This window comes from Alosa alosa, chromosome 16, assembly GCF_017589495.1.
Source record: "Alosa alosa isolate M-15738 ecotype Scorff River chromosome 16, AALO_Geno_1.1, whole genome shotgun sequence".
Classification (NCBI taxonomy): Eukaryota; Metazoa; Chordata; class Actinopteri; order Clupeiformes; family Clupeidae; genus Alosa; species Alosa alosa.
The window spans coordinates 18,380,498-18,400,570 of NC_063204.1; the positions used below are offsets into that span (position 1 = coordinate 18,380,498).

General features: G+C 40.6%; 1 protein-coding gene across 1 annotated transcript in view; it reads left to right on the top strand.

Moving 5' to 3' along the window:
- The first annotated feature begins 3,040 nt into the window (after window positions 1-3,040).
- The window catches only part of acvr2ba (activin A receptor type 2Ba), a 39,784-nt gene continuing 22,751 nt past the window's right edge, over window positions 3,041-20,073 (top strand). Inside the window, exon 1 of the mRNA XM_048266244.1 lies at window positions 3,041-3,601. Within this exon, the coding sequence (XP_048122201.1) occupies window positions 3,553-3,601 (49 nt within the window). The 5' untranslated portion in view covers window positions 3,041-3,552. The remainder of the gene's footprint in view (window positions 3,602-20,073) is intronic.

Consider the following 20,073-nt stretch of genomic DNA (forward strand, 5'->3'; position numbering starts at 1 on the left):
AAGAGGCAAACTAATACAGACATATTGCCTCGAGTTGCTGCTAATGCAAGATAACAACTATTAAACTGGTTAGACTTAATGTCCTCATAAAGTCATTTAAATGCTGTTTAGCTCTGTACGGCGCTCCAAATGGCAAATCTGGCTTGTGATGGAAAAATATTTGCCTCTGAAGGACTTTATGGGTTGTAAAGTATTCATGCAGTTGTAATCAAGACAGTCTGAAGAAGTTTTATTTTTATTTTTATGGAAGCCTCATCAAACACTAAACTTTTTTCCCCCTCAAACAGTTTTAAGATTCAATAGATGTGTTTGGAGCCAAGATTATTGGCATTACTTGAGGACACAAATAAAGAAACTTAAATGTGCATCTGCTGACATCCATCCCTAATATTCCTATTAATTCCTATTCAGTATGGAAGAGCATAAAGCTCTTTGCCTTGATGTTCAGAGTTTCTCACTATTGCACTTAAGATGTGGGGGTTGTAAAAATCCAGGTTGATCGATTCATTTTCTTCAAAGGGAAACATAATTTCAAAGGCAGAAACATCTCTGTAAAATGAGGCAATCCTATGGAATGCATGTTTTAAAGCAACACCAAATAACTTTTCCTCTGTCGCGCGCACTATTTGTTTATCCAGCACTGGCTTTGGAAATAACAATGTCCACAGACAAGGTAGAATATGTTGCATGATTTTATGAAAGTACGATGTATTGCGACATCAGATGCAAGTCAAATTTGTAGTTTCTTATGTCTCATTCCATCGAACTACAGATCCGCTACCCGATCTGGCAAACTTACATAGTGCGGTTATAGCCGATAGAGGGCCGTGAAGCGAATGCAGAAGTGCCGTTCACCCTGTTACGAGTTGATGAACCACTGAAACGATTTTGGAAACATTATTTTAAGGTACAAAAAACTCTTTGGTGTTGCTATAAAATGTTGCCTTTCACAGTGCAAATGAGTTGCTGGTAGGCCTATCTTAAAGTTACATCATACCTTGCATTAAATTAATCAACCATTAAGGGAGATTAAATACAGACCTAAAGTCTGTGTTCAGATATTTTATAGTTTGTTGTAAATTCCACTTGTATGGGATGAATCCTGGTGCTGTATATGCAAGTCATTGGCCTATGCATTTCCATCTCAGAGAAATTTGGCCTATAGATGGCCTATGAAAATGTTTCAGTGATAAGTTTAAAATAGTTGAAGATATATCTTTAACTATCTTAAACTTATCAGTGGAACATATTGTATAACATTTCATTGAAAGGCTTATTTAAGATTATTCCGCATGTTAAAAACTAATTCTTTATTAAGATAATTAAAATGTTTCTTGTAGGCTTAGCTATTTGCTCCCAGAGGTGCTATTTTTTGTATTCATTTATTTATTAACCAACTTGACTATTGCAAATATAAAAAAAATACAAAAAACATTCAAAGTGACATTACACGTTTTAAATAGGCCAATGAAGTGAGCTTACCAAATGGGTCCGTGTAACGCTTTGCAGTGCTTTGTTCTATTTGCTCCATCCATCTGGGGGCGGTGGTAGTGTAGTGGTTAAGGAGCTGGGCTAACGTGCAGTAGCCTGAAAGTTGTCGGTTCAATTGCCGACTTCCACCGTTGTGCCCTTGAGCAAGGCACTCAACCCCAAGTTGCTCCGGGGACAATGTGATCCCTGGTAATATAGCTGACATAAGTAAGTCATTTTGGTCAAGAAGTGTCTGCTAAACGTAATGTAATGTAATGTAATGTAATCTGATCCAAATAAAAAATGTGTTCAATAACCCAATTTTCACATTTTTTAACTGGTCAGCAAATAGATAATTGCTGCTATTTTCCAAATGTGTCATTAGTCACGCAAAATAAAGAAAACAGAAACTGGATTGGAAACAAAAGTAATATTCAGTTAATATTGAAGTTTTGACTTTTTTTTTTACTGTTTTTGTTGGGCTGAACCACGCGTGGGGGACCTGATACATATTAGCGCGCGGTGTTGGTGTTCACATTTTATCAGCGGATGTAGAGATGGAGGGCTATCAAACACAGTTCAGCATGCATCAAGGTGCCAAGCGATTGATAATGTCAGCTCGAGATCAGAACTTCAGATGCAGAGGGTGACATTGCTGCTTCCTGACACTTATGAGTAGGCCTATGTGTTCTAGCCTACTCATGTTCTGGGAGGCTTTGAAGACCTACATGAGCATTACCAATGGACTTGAGCCGTAGTAGCCTACAGGCCAATAGGCTATTTGCTGTTGAAATTAATACATGGATAAACTGATAAATTAGGCTCACTGTTGTGTCTTCGTTTAGCCTAATGAAACCTAGTCTAGCGTAAAGCGTTAAATAAGCAAAAATTACGTCGATGGCAACGTAGTAATGGGGTAATGGGGAATTATTTGCTATGGCATGGCAATGGTATTCAAATATAGCCTACTGTAGATATGTTCAACATAGGCTGAAAGTTATGTTTAACGTGCCTTCTCCCAAAAAGTGTTAGTTATTAATCTCTAAAGTAATGAGTCAAAATCACAAACAACTTCAGGCGGCGCTCTCTTCCTAGATGGTAGAGGCTGATGGTAGAGATGCTAGATGGTGTTCTCCCCCCGGTGCTCGTGGTTCAGTCCAACCACAAGCGCAAAAAAGGAAAATTAGAAAATTGACGCATCATTTCAATTTTTAACTTCTGAACAGAAAACCATAACTGTGCTCAATTGAAAATCAAAATAAGCAACAATAATCCATTTACTGTGCCGTCCTATGGATAACGGATTTTTAAGCCTATTTTTATATTTTTTCATGTGAATTCTGCAAATAGAACATAGCACTACAAAGCATTACACTGACCCAAATTATATAATGTGTTTATTACAGGCTACTATAAGGAATTCATTCGTGTTTATATGAGAGATATTAAGGGATCTTCGGTTTTCTGATAGTATTCTTGTCGTCATTATGAGAAGTGCCCTTTAATTCTGACGTAGTTGGGTGCAAGTCTGTATATTGTAGCCTAATATCTTCACTACTCGTCCGATCATTCTACCCGTGCAAGCATTGCTGCACTTCTCCAACCCCTGGCTACTTTGATTGCATTCCTTTCTTTGTATTTAAACATCCGGGTTTTCCTACTGGCTGTGCTTACTCTCCTCTCAGAAGCCATTTTGGACTCAGTTCAGTTTCTTGTATGTCAAAATCCGACCCTGTCCCTAGCCATTCTCGGTTTCAGAGGAAAAGGTGAATGCGCACAACGAATAACGACTAACCGATACATAGTAAAATTGGTTTGTTTTTATTTTGTTCGTCGTAGATGGAATAGATCGATCTTTTCCAGATGGATTTGTGTACGTTCTAAAGTTGTTATAGCCCGTGCAATTTTGTTGCATCGGGGGCTGTACGCACAAAAGCAAGGCAAACTCTCGGTGCGGTGGACATCGAAGGCCGTGGGTCATTTGGCTCGTAGTGTTGAACCGATCATCTTTTTTAAATGTTCGCGAAGGAAACGAGATTACAAAGTGGAAAATCCGGCGCCACTCTTTTTCATTAAAGGAATATGTTTGCCTCCTGGGTGACTTTTGCACTTCTGGGAACTTTTTGTGCAGGTAAGACCACAATTTATGCGTTTATTAGTTACAGCGACTGCCCAAGGAAGTACATTTACCTATACTACCCTTTTAAAAATAATACTCTAAAGTAATAGACTTCATTATCCAGTGCATGTGTGTGTAGGCTTCACACTTAAGGAAGGCGCAGATACACTTCTTTGGACTAGTGTCAAATGTTTAAATTGAGCTATTTGATTAATCGTTGCCTAACTAATCGCAGACAGATCATTGATCTGAAAGCCAACCATTTCAGTTGAATATATCCAGATCATTTGTTAAGCAAAACACGAATGACTTTAAATTGAGATTTACATCGGCTGCATGGTGATTCAGATCAGTAGGCTACCAGACAACATTAATAAGATGGCAAATAAAACCACTTTGCTGCTTTACTAATATAGCATGCTTCAGCCCATTTCAATGCAAAATTAAGACGTTGGCAGTTTCTCCATACACCCAGGAGCACTTCTTTGGATAAGTGGATATTTTACATGTTATGAGCTGCAAGGAGTGATCTGGCTGATTTGATCGTGCATTTTATCCAAGCACCTCTCCCCAACCCCTAGTGCCTAGTAGGCTAGCTGAAATATGACCAGCGATTGTCTTTTACGGTGCTGGTCATGTGGCCTGTTACAGAAATGTATTGTGGTTTCAGGTTTTGATAGTATTGTTGGCCTGGTTGATTTTCATTGTGGTTACGTCTGTTTTTCGCATTTGCATGCATTGCACATTTTAATTAGCTGTAAATGATATTGCTGTGAAATCTGAATAGTCAGGCGAGTGAAGATTCACACCATCCCGCTACAGTGCAAGGAAATGTGTGATATTTGTGGTTTCAATTTAATTATTGGCTGTATTCAATTAGACATGGGCCTATCTGTCCAATGCAAGTATTTGTAATCAGGTTTGGCCAAGTAAATGGCAACTGATTTGCACGTTGGATGTAGTTTTTTGTTTTTGTTTCAAAAGTAATATTTACAACAGTCGCACAAAAAAATCAACTATCGAAAGATTTACATTTAGGCTATTTGTCCACCCCGACCCTTTTGTTGTGCAGTTCCCTCCTTGTTTTGACGACTTTGGGGGGAGGGGTACATAGGGGGTGGGGGTGTAGAAATGGTTCTTTTGTGTATGTGTTCACTTTGCCCAGGTTCTCAGCGCTGGGTTTTGATAAATTTGTGTTAACGCAAGGATGCTGTCTTACAGGGCAGACAACACTGCTGATGGTATAATGTCACATTATGTGTTCAGTTGGGGGAAGCTTTCCTTTCGAAGGTTTCCTTTCGATGCGGAACCTCACGATATTTGCACTGTTGCCACCAAAGGGAAATTCAGGACAAATGCATTTAGGCTCAACTGTTGTCTTTTTCATTTTATAACATTGATTGGACAATAACTTTATGAACTGTGTCACAATAAGCATAGTGTTTCCCGGGATTAGTAAAAATCGTTTTAAAAGAATGTTAGGCTACTACTTTTTCGCTTGAATGCGAGTTTTCATTATGAGAATCACGTAAAACCACCTGATTATGTGCTCATATGTTTCTTAGTTTAAGCATTTTATAATAATACAACGTCTGACTTCTGTAGAAAGTGCCAAAGAGAATGAAAATGTCCGAAAACAACCAATCCTATGCTAGATGATCTGAGTCTTTTATTAGATAATATTATTGTAGGCTAGCACATGGACCTGTTTCTGTCAGATGATTGTATCCCATGTTACTTTGTACGTTGACAACGTTGTTGTGTGTAGCAGTATTTGCATTTTGAAGGTACATTTGGGTTGTCCTTCCCAAAATTCCCAATTTTTTCCACTTTTTTGTATTCCATTCATTAGATCAGCATTTAATTGTTTGCCTTTTAAAATTAACTCAAACAATAATTTGGCTGCTTATATGCTGAACAGATTTTTAGATTATAGACATGTCCTTGTCTTACATTCAAGCTAACAAAATAGTCTTCAAAGAATATATCTCTTTTCTTCATTGCCACTGGTTTCAGTCTAGGTCACCCATCACCTCATAATCATAATGGATATGGCCTTGCTTGCTCAGTTACATTTGTGTCATGGCACTTTGTAGAATTAAGAATTTGACTTGTACTGAACAGGCTTTCAATTGTGGTGGCTGCACTAGCAATGAAACAAAACTGCTCCCAATACGCCACCCTCCCCAATACTCAGATCATTGATGCCAGAATTGTAAATGCTTTTGCAATGCTGTGAGGGGGCCCATAAACGTTGATGTTTTGGCTGCCGTCTGTATTGTGTAATGGTCTTCAGTGAGTGCATTCCATCCTCTGTGGCCTCCAACAGCCAGGGTTGTAAAAGGCAGACGAGGGTGGTTTGTCTTTCTGAACACAGACTCGGAAACAAAAGATTCCTATGCCCTGGTCTGCTTTGTCTTGCTTTCTGATTGCTGAGCTATGCTTCTTAGCTGTGTCAGTTATTTTTCTTAAGGCTCTGTTAGCAGGTATGAGAGAGAGTGTAGACTGGGTTTGTCCCCAAATTCCTTTTGACTGCATGGCATCAGGCAATGCGAGGGCTGCTTCTTCCTTATTCCTTCCTTATTCTCCGTGTGTGTGTGTGTGTGTGATTGTGGACTGACCATGCCAGACGATCCATGAATGTGTTGCATATTAATATGTGTATGAATGGCTATGTGTGAATGTGTGCGAGATTGGATCTGGGTTTGGAATGCTATGTTGCATTGGTGTCATCCAGCAAGGACTAAATCAGTTGCATTGTGTTAAGTGTGCGTGTGTGTGTGCGTGCCTGTGCCTGTGCCTATGTATGTGTGTGTGTGTGTGCGTGTGCACAGGGCTGGATTTTCAAAGGTTTGGCCACATGATGTAGTGGAAGTGGGGGAGGGGAGGAGCAGTAAGGATTGATTGCTCTCTGTGCAGAATCAGCCACCTTTTTAGAGTACCTCAACACAGTTAGAACCTCCATAGGCATTTAATCATATATATAATGCTACAATGGCATGCATATGTTTATTTGCATTGTGTTTCAGCTAAATGCTGTGCTGCATGGGCTGCATTGGGGAAGGGAAGGGAGCATGGAGAGGGGTACCACTGTGGGAGATGGGGGATGGGTTGCCTCTGGCAAGAACAGGAATTTAAAGAGACAGTGTCTATTTTTTCCCGGCCTGGGATCAAAGATGCAGTGTCTGAAAATTCATGACAGAGTTGCTTCAGTGTTACAAATTTTGTGTGTGTGTGGTACTGTCTTTGGACAGGGAAATCAAGGAAAAGCAAGCTCTTTCCTCCAAAACCTGATTGGGGTCTCTTGAAAAGCCCATAGTGATATCACACAGCAAGTCCTCCTTGAGAATGGCAATAGCCTATATAGGATGAAAGTTGTTTCTTTGATTTAAAATGACTGTCGTTGTATGTTTCTTCATTTGATTGCCTTTCTATTTGATTGCTGCTGGTAGGAACACTAGTGCTATTATTCCTGACCTGACTGGATCAAACATATTGGCCTTTGTGTAGTATGTAAAACAACAGCTTTGATGACTGTGCAAAGATGTAATCATATGGAATGTAGGCTACTTCATTGTGTCAGTTTTATTAACATTGGAGATGTGATACTGTATTGCTATTTATTAGCACATTTCAAAAGTCCATATTTGGTTTCCTATTTTGATTAGAGGTTGGAGTTATGTTAAAATTTTAGGCCTGAGTCTAATAAATGTAAGTATATGTTTCTCACAAATGTTCTCTGATTGACAGAAGACTGTTTGACAGACAGATTGACAGAAGGCCTATTATAGATGACAAGTCCTTATCCTGTTTCTATAATCAGTGTTTCGCAATGTATGACCATGATGGCTACATTTTGAATACACGGTGCCTTAGATGTTAAATGGTGGACTGGTGATTAGATGAATGGAAAATGTTCGGTTAGTATAGTAGTTTTTAATGTATCTTATGGTTTTGTCCTAATTCTCAATTATTAGGGCGGCCATTCCTCCATCCATACAGGAATGAAGGACCGATTAAATTACTCCTGCATGGCTTTGGTTAACAGTTTACCTGGTTTTGTATTGTGTCAACCAATTTTAAGAACCCTGTTTACATGTTTAAGTTGCAAAGTTTTGAATGAGTTCCGAAGCACTGAACGTATGTGCAGTAGTTTTGGTGGCTGGGATTTGAATGCAAGGGGCCACACAATCCGACTTTTAAACGGGCACTTGTTGGTTGGTAGGTTGTCAGAGAAGTTGATGTGTAAGGTCTGGCCAGTGCTCATCGCATGGTGGGTCAGAGAAGCCTCAGGGTTCTTGGAGTATAGTCCAAAAACACAGATGCGCACACTTATGTCTCCTTGTTACTCTAGTTTTGCTGCAATGTACACATATCTCAGTGCTAAGTGCAAGATGGAAGAAGGCACAAGTACTCAGTGCAAGATTGTTGTTTATCAATATCCATATATCTCTACTCCTTCATATCCGTTAACTAAGTAAATAGGCATAGCTACCTACCTAAAAATGTCGTTGCTGGTAATCTAATCAGCTTAGAAATAAAAGCTGAATGAATAATGTAAATGGAATTTGTTTTCTCCTGAGCCTGGGCCAGAGCTTTTAAACTTGCATGCTCTTGCACAGTTTGTGCAGGGTGGGAACACAGGGAAGCTTACATACAATGCTGTCATGATATGTTACCTACAATAACAGTGGTATCACAGTACAGCAGTGATCCATGATACTCTGTGCTGAGCAAGACAATTGTCTTCAACACAGAATATCACAGAATTTCTCAAAATGTGTATTTGTTGGATAGTGCCAACACAAACTGAACCCTCATTGAGCCATCTTTGCATCTTATGACTTACGAGTTTCACAAGCAGTCTGTTCTCACAGCACTGATCAGATCAATTGCATGGTCCAGAGATGAGTGACATCTAAAACAAGTGAAATAGCTGTATGGAGCTATGGATTCTTCATAGATACACTAGCTAAAATATGCTGTATATGCCCATATGAATGAAAAGGCTTCATTTTGGCCTGGGAATGGATACATGGGCATCATGTGACAGTAAAAAAAGGGCTAATGTGAAAAATTCTTAAAGGAGAATTCCGGTGTGATATTGACCTAAAGTGTATTGAAACATGATGCCGAGTGTGAACGTATGTCTCATAGCCCATCTCGGCTTGTCCCCTGCACTCCAAAATCTGGCGCTAGATAGCAGATGCTACCAACAGCTTTTTCAATAGTGGTGCTTCGGCATCGGGCTAGCCATGCAAATAAATCACTGTTTTACACCATTTACGAGGCTCAATGTATCTCCACACTTCATTGGTAGACTTCCGAGGGCCCTGACATTTAAAACGAGACATTGAGAACTTTGAAAAAGCACTGGTAGTTTACTTACAAGACGATTTATACAGACAGTATCTTCACGAAGTTTAGCGTTTGCAGCCATCTTGAATTTAGTCACGCTAAGTCGAGCATTGAGTAAGAATGAACAGGTATGATGAGGGATCAGATTCCAAAAATAATTCAGTGGAAATGGATGGATTCCAGTTGCTGCTACTAGAAGAAACTGGAATCCATGCATTTCCACTGAATCATTAACTGCTTACTATCTCAATGATGAATGACATCATTCCCTCTGATGTAAAAAGATATATCAGTAGATGATGCCCTGTTTGCTTTTCAGTTTTCCCCTTTTGTGTTTGTCATCTCATGCTGCTCAGGGTTTGCACTATATCGTGAAATGCTAGGCAAACACAGGAAGTAGTGTATTCATTGGAGCTGCTCATTGACCGTAATTGACTTCAGTCCTGAATGTGGACCAATGTGGAATCCATTAATCTGTCATTTACTCTTTGGCTTCCATCCTAACTTGTTGCAGATCCCTGAAACCCACATCTAACATATGAGCTAATATGATAAGTGGAGATCAAAACGGTCACATTCCAAAGTAATGTCCAAACATTCCAAATTGTGGTTTGCTCTAGAAAGCAAACACATGTGCTTGGTGCTTGTTTAAACTTTATAAATAGAATAAGTGAGTGAGCTCAAAGAAGAAATTCTTATTGGGAAAACATCAATTGACTTTAAAATGGTAGAGTAGTTGGGTCATTCTGTGTCCAATCAGACAGAATCCAGGGAAATGGTTGCTGTACCATCTCAAGAGTTTGTCTACAATGTTTAGGTCCCAGAAATAAGACTTTTTGTTTTGTTTTGTTAAATCCAATGTTTTCATACATGGTTTCACTTTTTTTTTTTATATATAAATACACTCAAAACTGCCTTATCTTGGAGCCAGGCCATGTTTGGGTAATAATATCTTAAAGTATTATTCCTAGCCTGCTCAAACTTTGTAGCCTGACGTTGTCATACTCAAATTCTAGTCAGAATACGAGTCTGATACTGCTCCATTGGGACGCAATTATGGGGCGTGTTTGAACCGATACAGGGGAGGAATGCCTCTGCACTAGAGGTCTGCGCGGGACTGATTTTTCATCCCGTCCACTCCCGCAATATTCTGTCCCACTCCCGCCCGCTCCCGCATTAATGTGTCATTTTTAGTCCCGCTCCCGGCCGCATCTGTAACATGATGTCCCGCTCCTGCCCGCTAAAGCCCGCATGCAGGAGGCATAGCCTATTCAGTTTTTCTTTCTGTCTCACGAAAGGAGCACACACACCTGAGAGACTCCAGATGTCAGTTTCTTGGTTCTGAATGTAGACAACTGAACAACTGAAGTAGGCCTAGTCTGGTGCCCTCTTCCTCTGTCATGCTTTCGATTTCGAGTTTTGACAATGAGCAGTAGGAACAAATTGAACCCACGTAAACGACAATATAGGGCCTATAGGCTATAGGCCTGCTATCCGTCAGTTATGCTTAAACCCCGTTTTTTAATGCTGCCTAACAGAACATCCAGCTGAACTATAGTTATGAACACTACTTTAATCATTTCCATATTAAATTTTACGCACATATTTAATTTGCGGGAGTGCAGTGAATCATCGTTTGTCCCGCACCCGCGAACGAACCGCTCTCAACCCGCCCGCTCCCGCAAAAAGCTTTCAAAAGTTGTCCCGCGCCGCACTCTTTTGCGTCGGGACCCGCAGGTCTACCGCGGGAGTGCAGACCTCTACTCTGCATTCAATTGGATAGACCTAACCAATCAGAGCAGCGAAATAGCTTACCGTGACATGTAGGAACACACAAATCATCCTTCTTCTTCACAAATACCTAACATTGTTTTCCGGTCTTTTGTAAAAGTTATTGTGCCGTCAATATCTCCTACAACACCCGTTAGCGAAATCTAAGAGATACGTAGCAGGGTAGGCTATTAGGAAAAAAATGATATTTTCCCTCCGTTTTTAAACAGAATTCTGTTGAACACCGAAACCAAAAACTGAACTTTTTCATTCTGCATTTATTGATTAGTTTTTAGGGTTTTTTTTTTTTTTATTTATTTATTTATTTATTTATTTATTTATTTATTTATTTCTATTTTACCTCCTATTCATTCAGTCTTATTTCCCCCTTGATCTATTTTATTGTATTAATTACTATTATTATTGCTGTTAATCTTTTATTTTTATTTTTGTTTCTTTTAAACACCTTGAATGACATTTTGTATGATAATGTGCTATATAAATAAACTTGAACTTGAAAACTTGAACCGATATGCTACAAATATGTTATAAACAGCTGGGAAAGGCTGTCGCAAATCCTCGAACAGGTGGTCAATTAGAGATTTCAAACGAACGAGGGAACAACATGTCACAATGCAACACGCGGTTTTCCCTTGATGAAAGTGAAACCATGAGTTTTCCCACATCTCAACTTTGGCCAAAGTTTTCAGAAATAATAGTTTTCAGTGATAAAATCTCATTGAAATAATATGCATTTTTCCATATAGGGTCTTAGAAGCCATCTGTCTCCTTCTAGCCACAGTGTTTTTGTTGCAAACTAAATCAACCTAAGCGTGCTCAGATGACGTGATAGATGAGGCGCTGTTGCTCACCTGTCCATCATCGTAAAGCCCAATTTGATTGGTCCGAACAGTTTAGGTTCGAGCATAGTTGCTCCACAACGGTAGCCTGACGAGCCAGACCCACATTAAAATGTAGGGTCTGGGCACTCACCGTTCGCAGTGCTCATTCCGAGGGGCGGGATAATCAGTTGTCTTTCAAATTCTCTCTGCACGCAATAGGACAGCGCTATGAGTCCCATGCGTTTCCCACCAGCGGAGCTAGTTGGCTAATTCAAACTTTTGCCAACTTAATAAAAGCTTAACTCGTGTCACACTGTTCGCCAACAGCAACATTATCTTATTTGTTTTCAAGTAGCAGGGAATTCAAGCCAAATCGTTGCAACTCTGCCATCAATCATTATGTTAAGCCCGCCTAACGACTCTATACACGATTTGATTGGCCTGATAGAAGTTTAATTTTTCGAGCTCACAAGCCAACGGAGAGTTGCTAGACTAGCCCTGGCAGCAAATTTAATTTGCTGCCGCTAGGGTGCGTCTAGATTTCTAGGCTACCACAACGGAGCAATGCCAGATCGAACTTCCCGACCTCAAATGTTGTGGGCGGGGCTAAGTTTGGCTGGCACCCAGGCTAAAAACTTTGTAGGATGGAAGACAAACATGTACTTATTATGACTGGATTATTCAAAGTTTGTACTGCATGCCCATTCATTTTAAGGTCCTAGATTTGGAACAAAGTGCAAAACGAGTGATACTGAGGGTTTTGTCAACTTTGTGTTTTTGTACCCACACATGACATCAATCAGCATGTTGTCTGCAAATGCAATACTTTATTAATGTTGTGCCAATATTCAATATCTCCACAATAAATGTGCATGAGGATATTAAGGATAAAGTGAAGTGTAGTTTTTGGTCATTTTCATAGGACTAAAATGGCATATGGGGAAGATGGGAATATGTACATTTATAGGAATGGCTTGATGTACACTACCAGTCAAAAGTTTGGAGACACTTTCCCATTCCACTCCGTTATAGACAGAATACCAGCTGAGATCATTTGCATTGTTTTTTACTAAGGGGAGCAGTTTTCAGAGTACATTATGTGCTTACATAGTTGCAAGGGTTCTCAGATTAGTAAACAGAATGTGCCTTTGCAACATTGGAGGAATGGTTGCTGATAATGGACAGTGTAGATATTGCATTAAAGATCAGCCATTTCTTTCTACAACAGTGGAGAACCCCTTTGCAATTATATAAGCACATAATGTAATCTGAAAACTGCTGCCCTGATTAAAAAAACAAGTAGTGTGTGAGGGGCACAGAAATTCTGATTGGTGAGCTTCATAGTCTGTCGGGGGTGCTGTGTTTCTTGTGCACCAGGTGTGCTCACCAACCAGGGGTAGCACAAATATTGAACTGAATCAATTCATTGACATTCAAAAATCATATCGCAATAATATCTGTCAGAACAATTGCAATTAGATATTTTCCCCAAATCGTGCAGCCCTACTGGACAATGGAGTGACTCTTGACCGAATTTCCTGAACTCAAATTTTGTCGGCGTGGTTGGCCTCGGGTTGGTTTCCAAACTACTTCTATGGTGTATTGTCAGGCCTAATGAGTGTACATTTGCACATTTGTACATTTGCAATAATAGGCAGTATTGAAAGATAAATGTTTCTTCACATGACTGCTTGAGGGATGAGAGCTATCCATTTTTCATGGGTCTCTTGTTACTGATTGTACAATTCTCGCCTGGCAATATGTCGAGTATTTATTAAAGTTTTACATGGGAACTATTCAGTATCCAAATTGATTTGGGTATAGATCACTTTTTCAAGAAAAGTATGACTGACAAATTATACTTGCTTCTTCTCAGTGGGTTGTTATTAAAGTCAATTGTTACGTTTCTAAAACCATTTTATCAGTCAGATCATAAAGTCATGAAAAGCTCACAATCTTTGGTTTCAAGTTCTCTGTGAATCTCTAAGTGATGAGAAATGGATCAGTCGCTCGCTCGGTTGCTTCCTTGATTCATTTCTTGTGTGCTTAGCTCCAGTTATTGTGTGGAGTGCGACCGCGGCGTTTGAAGTGCGCTGAATAATTGTGAACATTCCCGCTTGGTCGCGTGCTGTTCAGAAGGCACACTGTTCTCGTCCTCGCGTTTGTTTACCTCTGCCGATAGCGCTTATCAGGGCAAAGCTTCATGGGTGGAATGTGGTACATAAACAATGATATTCAGCAGGCCTTATCTTGCGTAGGCTGTATCGTACATCACACACAGCACTCAAAGCCCTTATGAATACGTGGAGGGATGGGATTAGTTGAGCATGTGTAAAGCTCATGAGGAACTTTTCCCTCAGCAGATGGCTAATGTGTGACACATTCTTGTGTTATGTTTTACAGTTGTAGCGGGAAGCTACTTTCATGCAGTGTTACACCGCTAATTAAAACCCCAACATGCCACAGTGGTACAGACACAGGCATGGAATCATACATGAACACATTCCACGATGGATAAATCATTTCGTATCATTTAGTTTTTTGTTAGGCCTACATTTTCTACCACAAATGTTGAGTAAGGGTCAAAGGCAATCTGCCATTATTTACAGTAGGCTACAACGTGGTGTTGGGGGGCTGTTTAGGTGTGTTGCCATTGGTGTTTTTAACAATGTCAGAAACGTGAGCAATGGGATTGTGTCTATTTTCTTGCCTGAGATTGTGTCCACTTTACTGTATGTGACACCAAATCAGTCTGATTCCCCTGTGTTCCTCTCGTTGACCTTGTCTACGTCAGTTACAACAGCATATTAGAGAGGGAGAGAGACAGAGAGAGAGAGAGAGAGAGAGAGAGAGGCAGAGCTTGGGGGTTGGGCAGGAACTGAGAGCGCTGTGTCTCCCTTTGGGGGCCATTTGTCTGTGAGGCTGGGGCCCCTGTCTGGTGAGGCAGGCCCTGCCCCTGTGGAGGCCCCCTTTTGCTTTTGTGTCCCTCCGTCTGTGCGGAGATATGTCAGGCAGCAAAGGTCTGTTTGTTGAGCCCTGGCCTCATGCTGTGGGCGGCAGGGGGGGGCAGGGTGTAGGTGGGAGGGCCGGTGGACACTTTTAGGGTATTGACACCAATCTGCCTGTGATCCACATGTTTTTTTCCTTGCGAGAGGGAACAAATGTACCACTGTTGCAAAGAATTAGAAGCCAAATGAAACAGCTGTAAACATAGATTTGTAGTGGGGTTGAGGTGGCATACAGGACCATTGCTAAGGATTAGTATTGAAAATATATTGATTGATTAATTGATGATAAATAAGAACCTATGACATTAAAAAGCTCATTATTAAATATGAAGATATTGTTTTATACTGAGTAACTCTTGTTAGTTTATAAATATAGTCTCAAGCCCATTAGTATATTTATTTTGCTCTGCATGGTACATGGGTATGCATATTTACCCATATTTGTAGTGTTCAAATATGAATGGGTTAGTTAGATTGTGGAGTAAAATATAAATTTTGCATATATTACAGAGGCTAGGTGGTTGAAAGGGTGATATTCTTCTTTTTTGCACACAGATATTGCTACATGTTGAGATTAAAATGTTAAAATCCTAATTCAATACAACAGTGTGAGTCCCTTTTGGGACATTCAATATCAGACCCGTGGTCCAGGTTGCCTCCTGAAAGAGACAGACCTTTGAGCAGGTTGCAGACTGGCCATGCCCCTTACGTCTGTGCCGAGCCCATTATTTATGCGGCCTTCCTTCTGGTCGGACTTGGGGGGTTTTGAGATGGAGATGTGGCAGATGCTTGTCTCGTTTCCTCATTCTCCCGTCTCCAGATGGAGGTATGCAGTGTTTAATCGTGACTCCCAGGCCCCTCTGGTGACCTCTCCGTCTCTGTCTCGATCCCCAGCTGTCGCAGTCCGTCACCGGGCCCTCCTTTTGACCACGCCAGTTTCTGCTCTGATCCACTTTGCCTTGAAATTCAGGGCAAAAGCGACAGACCCTCTGTCTTCAACAATTAATGGCATAACCGAGTTAGTATTAGCAAATCCCAGAAGGGTCATTCTCTCAGAAGCCTTGACATGTTTTTGATAGATTTGAAGACGGCTTATCATTAGTCAGTTTCCCAGCTGCTTGGAAAGTGCTTTATCACACCAAAAAAACTCCATGTAATAAACCTTGCTGCCTGCTAGGGGTGTGCATGCAAATTGATGTTATGAAGGAAAAGCAGATGTGTGAGGCACAATTAGAACTGCCTGCTCTGTTCAGAGACATGGTTGCTGCAACATAACATTAAGTGCTATATCAGATTGGGAGTCTCTAATGTAGTCGAATATTAATTGATTCTTCAGCCCACCTATGGTTGCCATTGTTTATTATTTTTCAGGATTTTCAGAATGCACCCTAGTTTTGATGTACACATGTTTATTAGGATTACACAATTAGGATTACTATGAGAGAATAATTTCCATGCATTTTCATTTCATCATTCATTTTCATGATGAATGTCTCCCTGTTTTTGAACCTGTGTCCTCTCTCCATGTATTCACAGAAAATGAATGTGAATTTAACTTTAAATGGACTTTGACAAGGATCTGTTTATATAATTGTCTCGTCACCATCAACAATATGGCAGTGACTTCTTGGCTCTTAAGAAGTTGTAGAGTAGATAAATGAAGAGTTTATCGCTGTGGTCATCAACAATATATTGCTATATTGTTGCTATATTGCGACTCGGCTATATTGGAAGCAATAAACATTCCAGATGGAATTGTAGTGAAAATATTCTAGTCATTTGGGGCTGTGTGCTCAGGGAGGTGGTCATCCATAGTAGATGTAGACATTGACAGAGGGAGAATGTCAGAAAGGGCATTCTTTTGTTATGGAAATGTCAGAGGTGACCACATGCTTAGAAATGAGGCCTGAACAACTACAACCAAGATCTGCATGGGAAAACTATCTTAAATTGCCGAAAACACAACTCATAGACATCTTCATTTTCTGTCAAAAGAAAATCTGCTCTTTATTATTGTATTTGAACTCTGTGGGTTGGACTCACAAGTTGCAGTCATGCACAAAATTACAATATTTTAAGTATATTAATAATAATTAACAAGGTGAATTAACAAGGGGGCATTACTGTCGATGCCACTGTGTGCGCTTCACAAACCATCATACGGCACGAGTATGTCAATTTAACTGTCACAGAATCGAATATGCGAGACTGATCAGCCACTCTGCTCATGGCTGATCAATCTTTGCATCTTTAGTGTTTACAACTTTTGTTCTCTAACAGGAGATGGACATGGCCAACATTGGAGGCTATATTATGGTGATGGCACACCACACCACCTACATTTTAAGTCCTGATTTAGCCTAGCAGAATGCCAGCATAGGTACATTTAGCCAATTGATGGAAAATACTTTAAAATGTCAGGGCTGTGTGTGTGTGTGTGTGTGTGTGTGCGTGGTGGTGTGTGGTGTAGGCCTTCACCTTGCTTGACTGTCTCAGTTAGTTGCTGCGGAGGAGGAGAGACTCTTCCAATGTCACATACATTAAGCCACAAAATGTACGTGCCTACAGAATGTGTCTGGGGTGGTCGTGACCCACTTTAAGAAATGCCTCACCGTCTCATGTGAAATCACTGTTGGAGGTGAAATGAGGTCTCTCGGGATCCACGTCATGTTCACCTTTTTGATGGCAAGAGAGAGCGATTTTTCTTTTCGTGTTTCTTTTTTTCTCTCCTTTGCCGCAGCACACCTTATTGCTTTAGCCTCCCAGAGCCCGGCTGACCTCAGATTCCCTCTCGTCTTCAGATCATGTGCCAGCACAGGCAGAGAGCAGCCAGGCTCCCAGATTTCCCAAACTTGTTTCGTCTTATTGTTTTTCCTTCTCAGCTGCCTCTCTTTTGTGTATCATTATAATGATTAGAATTATGATCCTATTCCTCCCCCCTCCATGCACCGTGGTTATGTGGTTTGAGTTGTGGTTGGTGTCGTGCCAGCGGCTATAAATAGAATTGTGTTAGAGTTAGCATCTGAATGAGGGGGAGCGGCAGAGAAGGAAAAACCCTTTTTGGCATCCAGCTGGCTGCCTGCCAGCCAGCCACTGACTGAGCCTTGTTGGAGGTGGGAGAGTAAAGAGCTTTTTGAGATTTTTCTTCCTTTTTGTGGCTCTTTCTCGACCCCCCCTCCCTCACTCACTCCCTTCTCCCCCCCACCCCCACGTCTGCTTCTTAAAATAAAGGGCCTTGTGTGAATGAGAGCTGTGGCTGCACGTTCTCAGGCCTCCTGGTCTCCGCTGAATGGGCTGATGTCAGTGTTGTCATTTATGTCATCCCCTGTTCTCTCCAAAATATAAACAGATGTTCGCTGCGCTTCAGCATAGGAGATGAGATCATGTCGAAATGCGAGTAGCAAATGAACATTTCGGCCATTCGGTATGAAGAGTTGTATGTTTGTGTTTGAAACATTCCGAAGCAGAAGTAATGCTCCACCTTTGTCAGAGTTGTTCTTCTTGTTTACATTGCAGTGTTTGACAGAGTCGAGTTTTTAAGATTCCTGTTGTTTTGAGTCATTCCAGTGGTCTGTGTTTCAGTGGGAAGACCTGCCATATGAGTGCTTTCCCTTGGACTCTGTGAACTCTGCCAGCATGCATTCGCACCACAATCAGCATATATTAACAGTTGTGTCGAGGAGGTGATTTGGCAGTTTGGCAGTGGCACAGTTTCACAACAATGAGTAGAAAGACTGGGACTACCCTTTCATGTAAGAAATTAGCGTGAACAATGAAACAGCCAGACCTACCAGACCACTTACCTAGCTTTCTCTAACAAGTCAGCTCTGTAATAAGTTGGAACCATTTAATTTAGCCGCACAACATATTTAGTTTATTACCTCAGGAAAATATTGAGCCTTTCGAATATTAATATGGGTGTTCTTTGTTGTCTTTGTGAGAAAAGCAGAGTAATTGGGTGAAGTACAGAAATTTTCAGATCCAGGTACATTTCTAGTATTTAATGTGACATTCATTAATGGCACATTTTAGACCACAACCTTAAACATCTGCTTGTCACGTTTCGTTCATGTTTAAAAAATAAAACACAATTGGTGGTGGCAGAAGATTGTGTTTATCAGAGAGGGAATTATTCATTTGGGATGGAAAGAGAAATTGATTGTGATCATTTTTTTGCCAACACATAACCATGGGTATGCATATTTGCCTGTGGAGGCAGATAGATGTGTGTGTGCTTATAAATATGTGCGCACAAGCACACACATACTTCCATACATATATGTATGTGTGTGCGTGTGTGTGTGCATTCTAATGCAAAAGGGGACTGGTCATAGTCTCTTTGTGGGTATGAGGCTCATAGGTCAGCCAGACACCTATACAAATGCAAATGAGCTTAGTGTGCGATCATATAGATTTTTTTAAATGCACACATGACAGTGGAGCTTCAAAGAACTGAAATGTGTGCACTCTCATGGCACCCTGTGCACTTTGAAGATGAGAGGACTTGGACTAGCATGATGCAGGCACACAGTCACATCCGTGGGCTTTGTGTAGGAGTTGGTTGGCTAGAAGATGCTCCCGTGAGGCATATGGCCATGTAATAATGGGCCATTCATCTGTAGGCTGCATTCACTAACATGACCAGGTGGCTGCTGGGAGGGATGATAGGCCAGTGCAAAACCTCCATAGTGAGACAAGAGATGGGAGAGTTAGCGAAGGCTGGGATCAGCTTTATACTGCACTTCAGTTGTGTGTGTAGCACTGATTTGTGGTGTAGCAGAGCACTGTGGCACGCCTATGTGTAGGAAAATGAGTGAGTCAGTTTACATACACGCATTTTTAACATTAACATGATTTAGAGAATAACTGGCAGTTACAGGGGAAATTATGAACATTAACAGGAATTCTCACTCATAAAATCACAGCTCATTCTGCTACATGTGACCAAAATAGATTTAATCCAAATGAAATGTGTAGACACATACGTAATGCAGCCACAGAGTATGACTTTATGTTAATGTATGACAAATGGATGAAAATATGTTGAATTTACATGTTGACCATATTTTTATTCCATGTAGGAGTAGTTGATTGCAGAAGGCAACTTCAGTTGTGTGTTGCCATTTCTCCGGTGTTGCTTCTCATGGACGGAAAACATTGAACATGCCTTCAAGGAAATGCACCTGTGGATTTTCAGTGTTACAGAAGAGACAGGGCTACAGAGATGAACTCTCAGTTTCATTCTGGTTTTGATTGACACATGGTCAGGACCTACTTCTATGGTGGGCTGATATTTGAGCTAGTCTTTATCGGCTTCTCGGTTGCTTTACTGCATAGTCCATCTTCAGCTTTACAAGTAATGCAGGGCATCCCCATAATCACACTCATTTAGTGTTAAACTGCCATGATCACTTACAGTCTAAACGAGTGAGTGTAATGAAATTATGAAATAACTGTGTTGTGTGTTAAAAGTTATTTAATTATGTTAATTGATTCATGGCTGTTG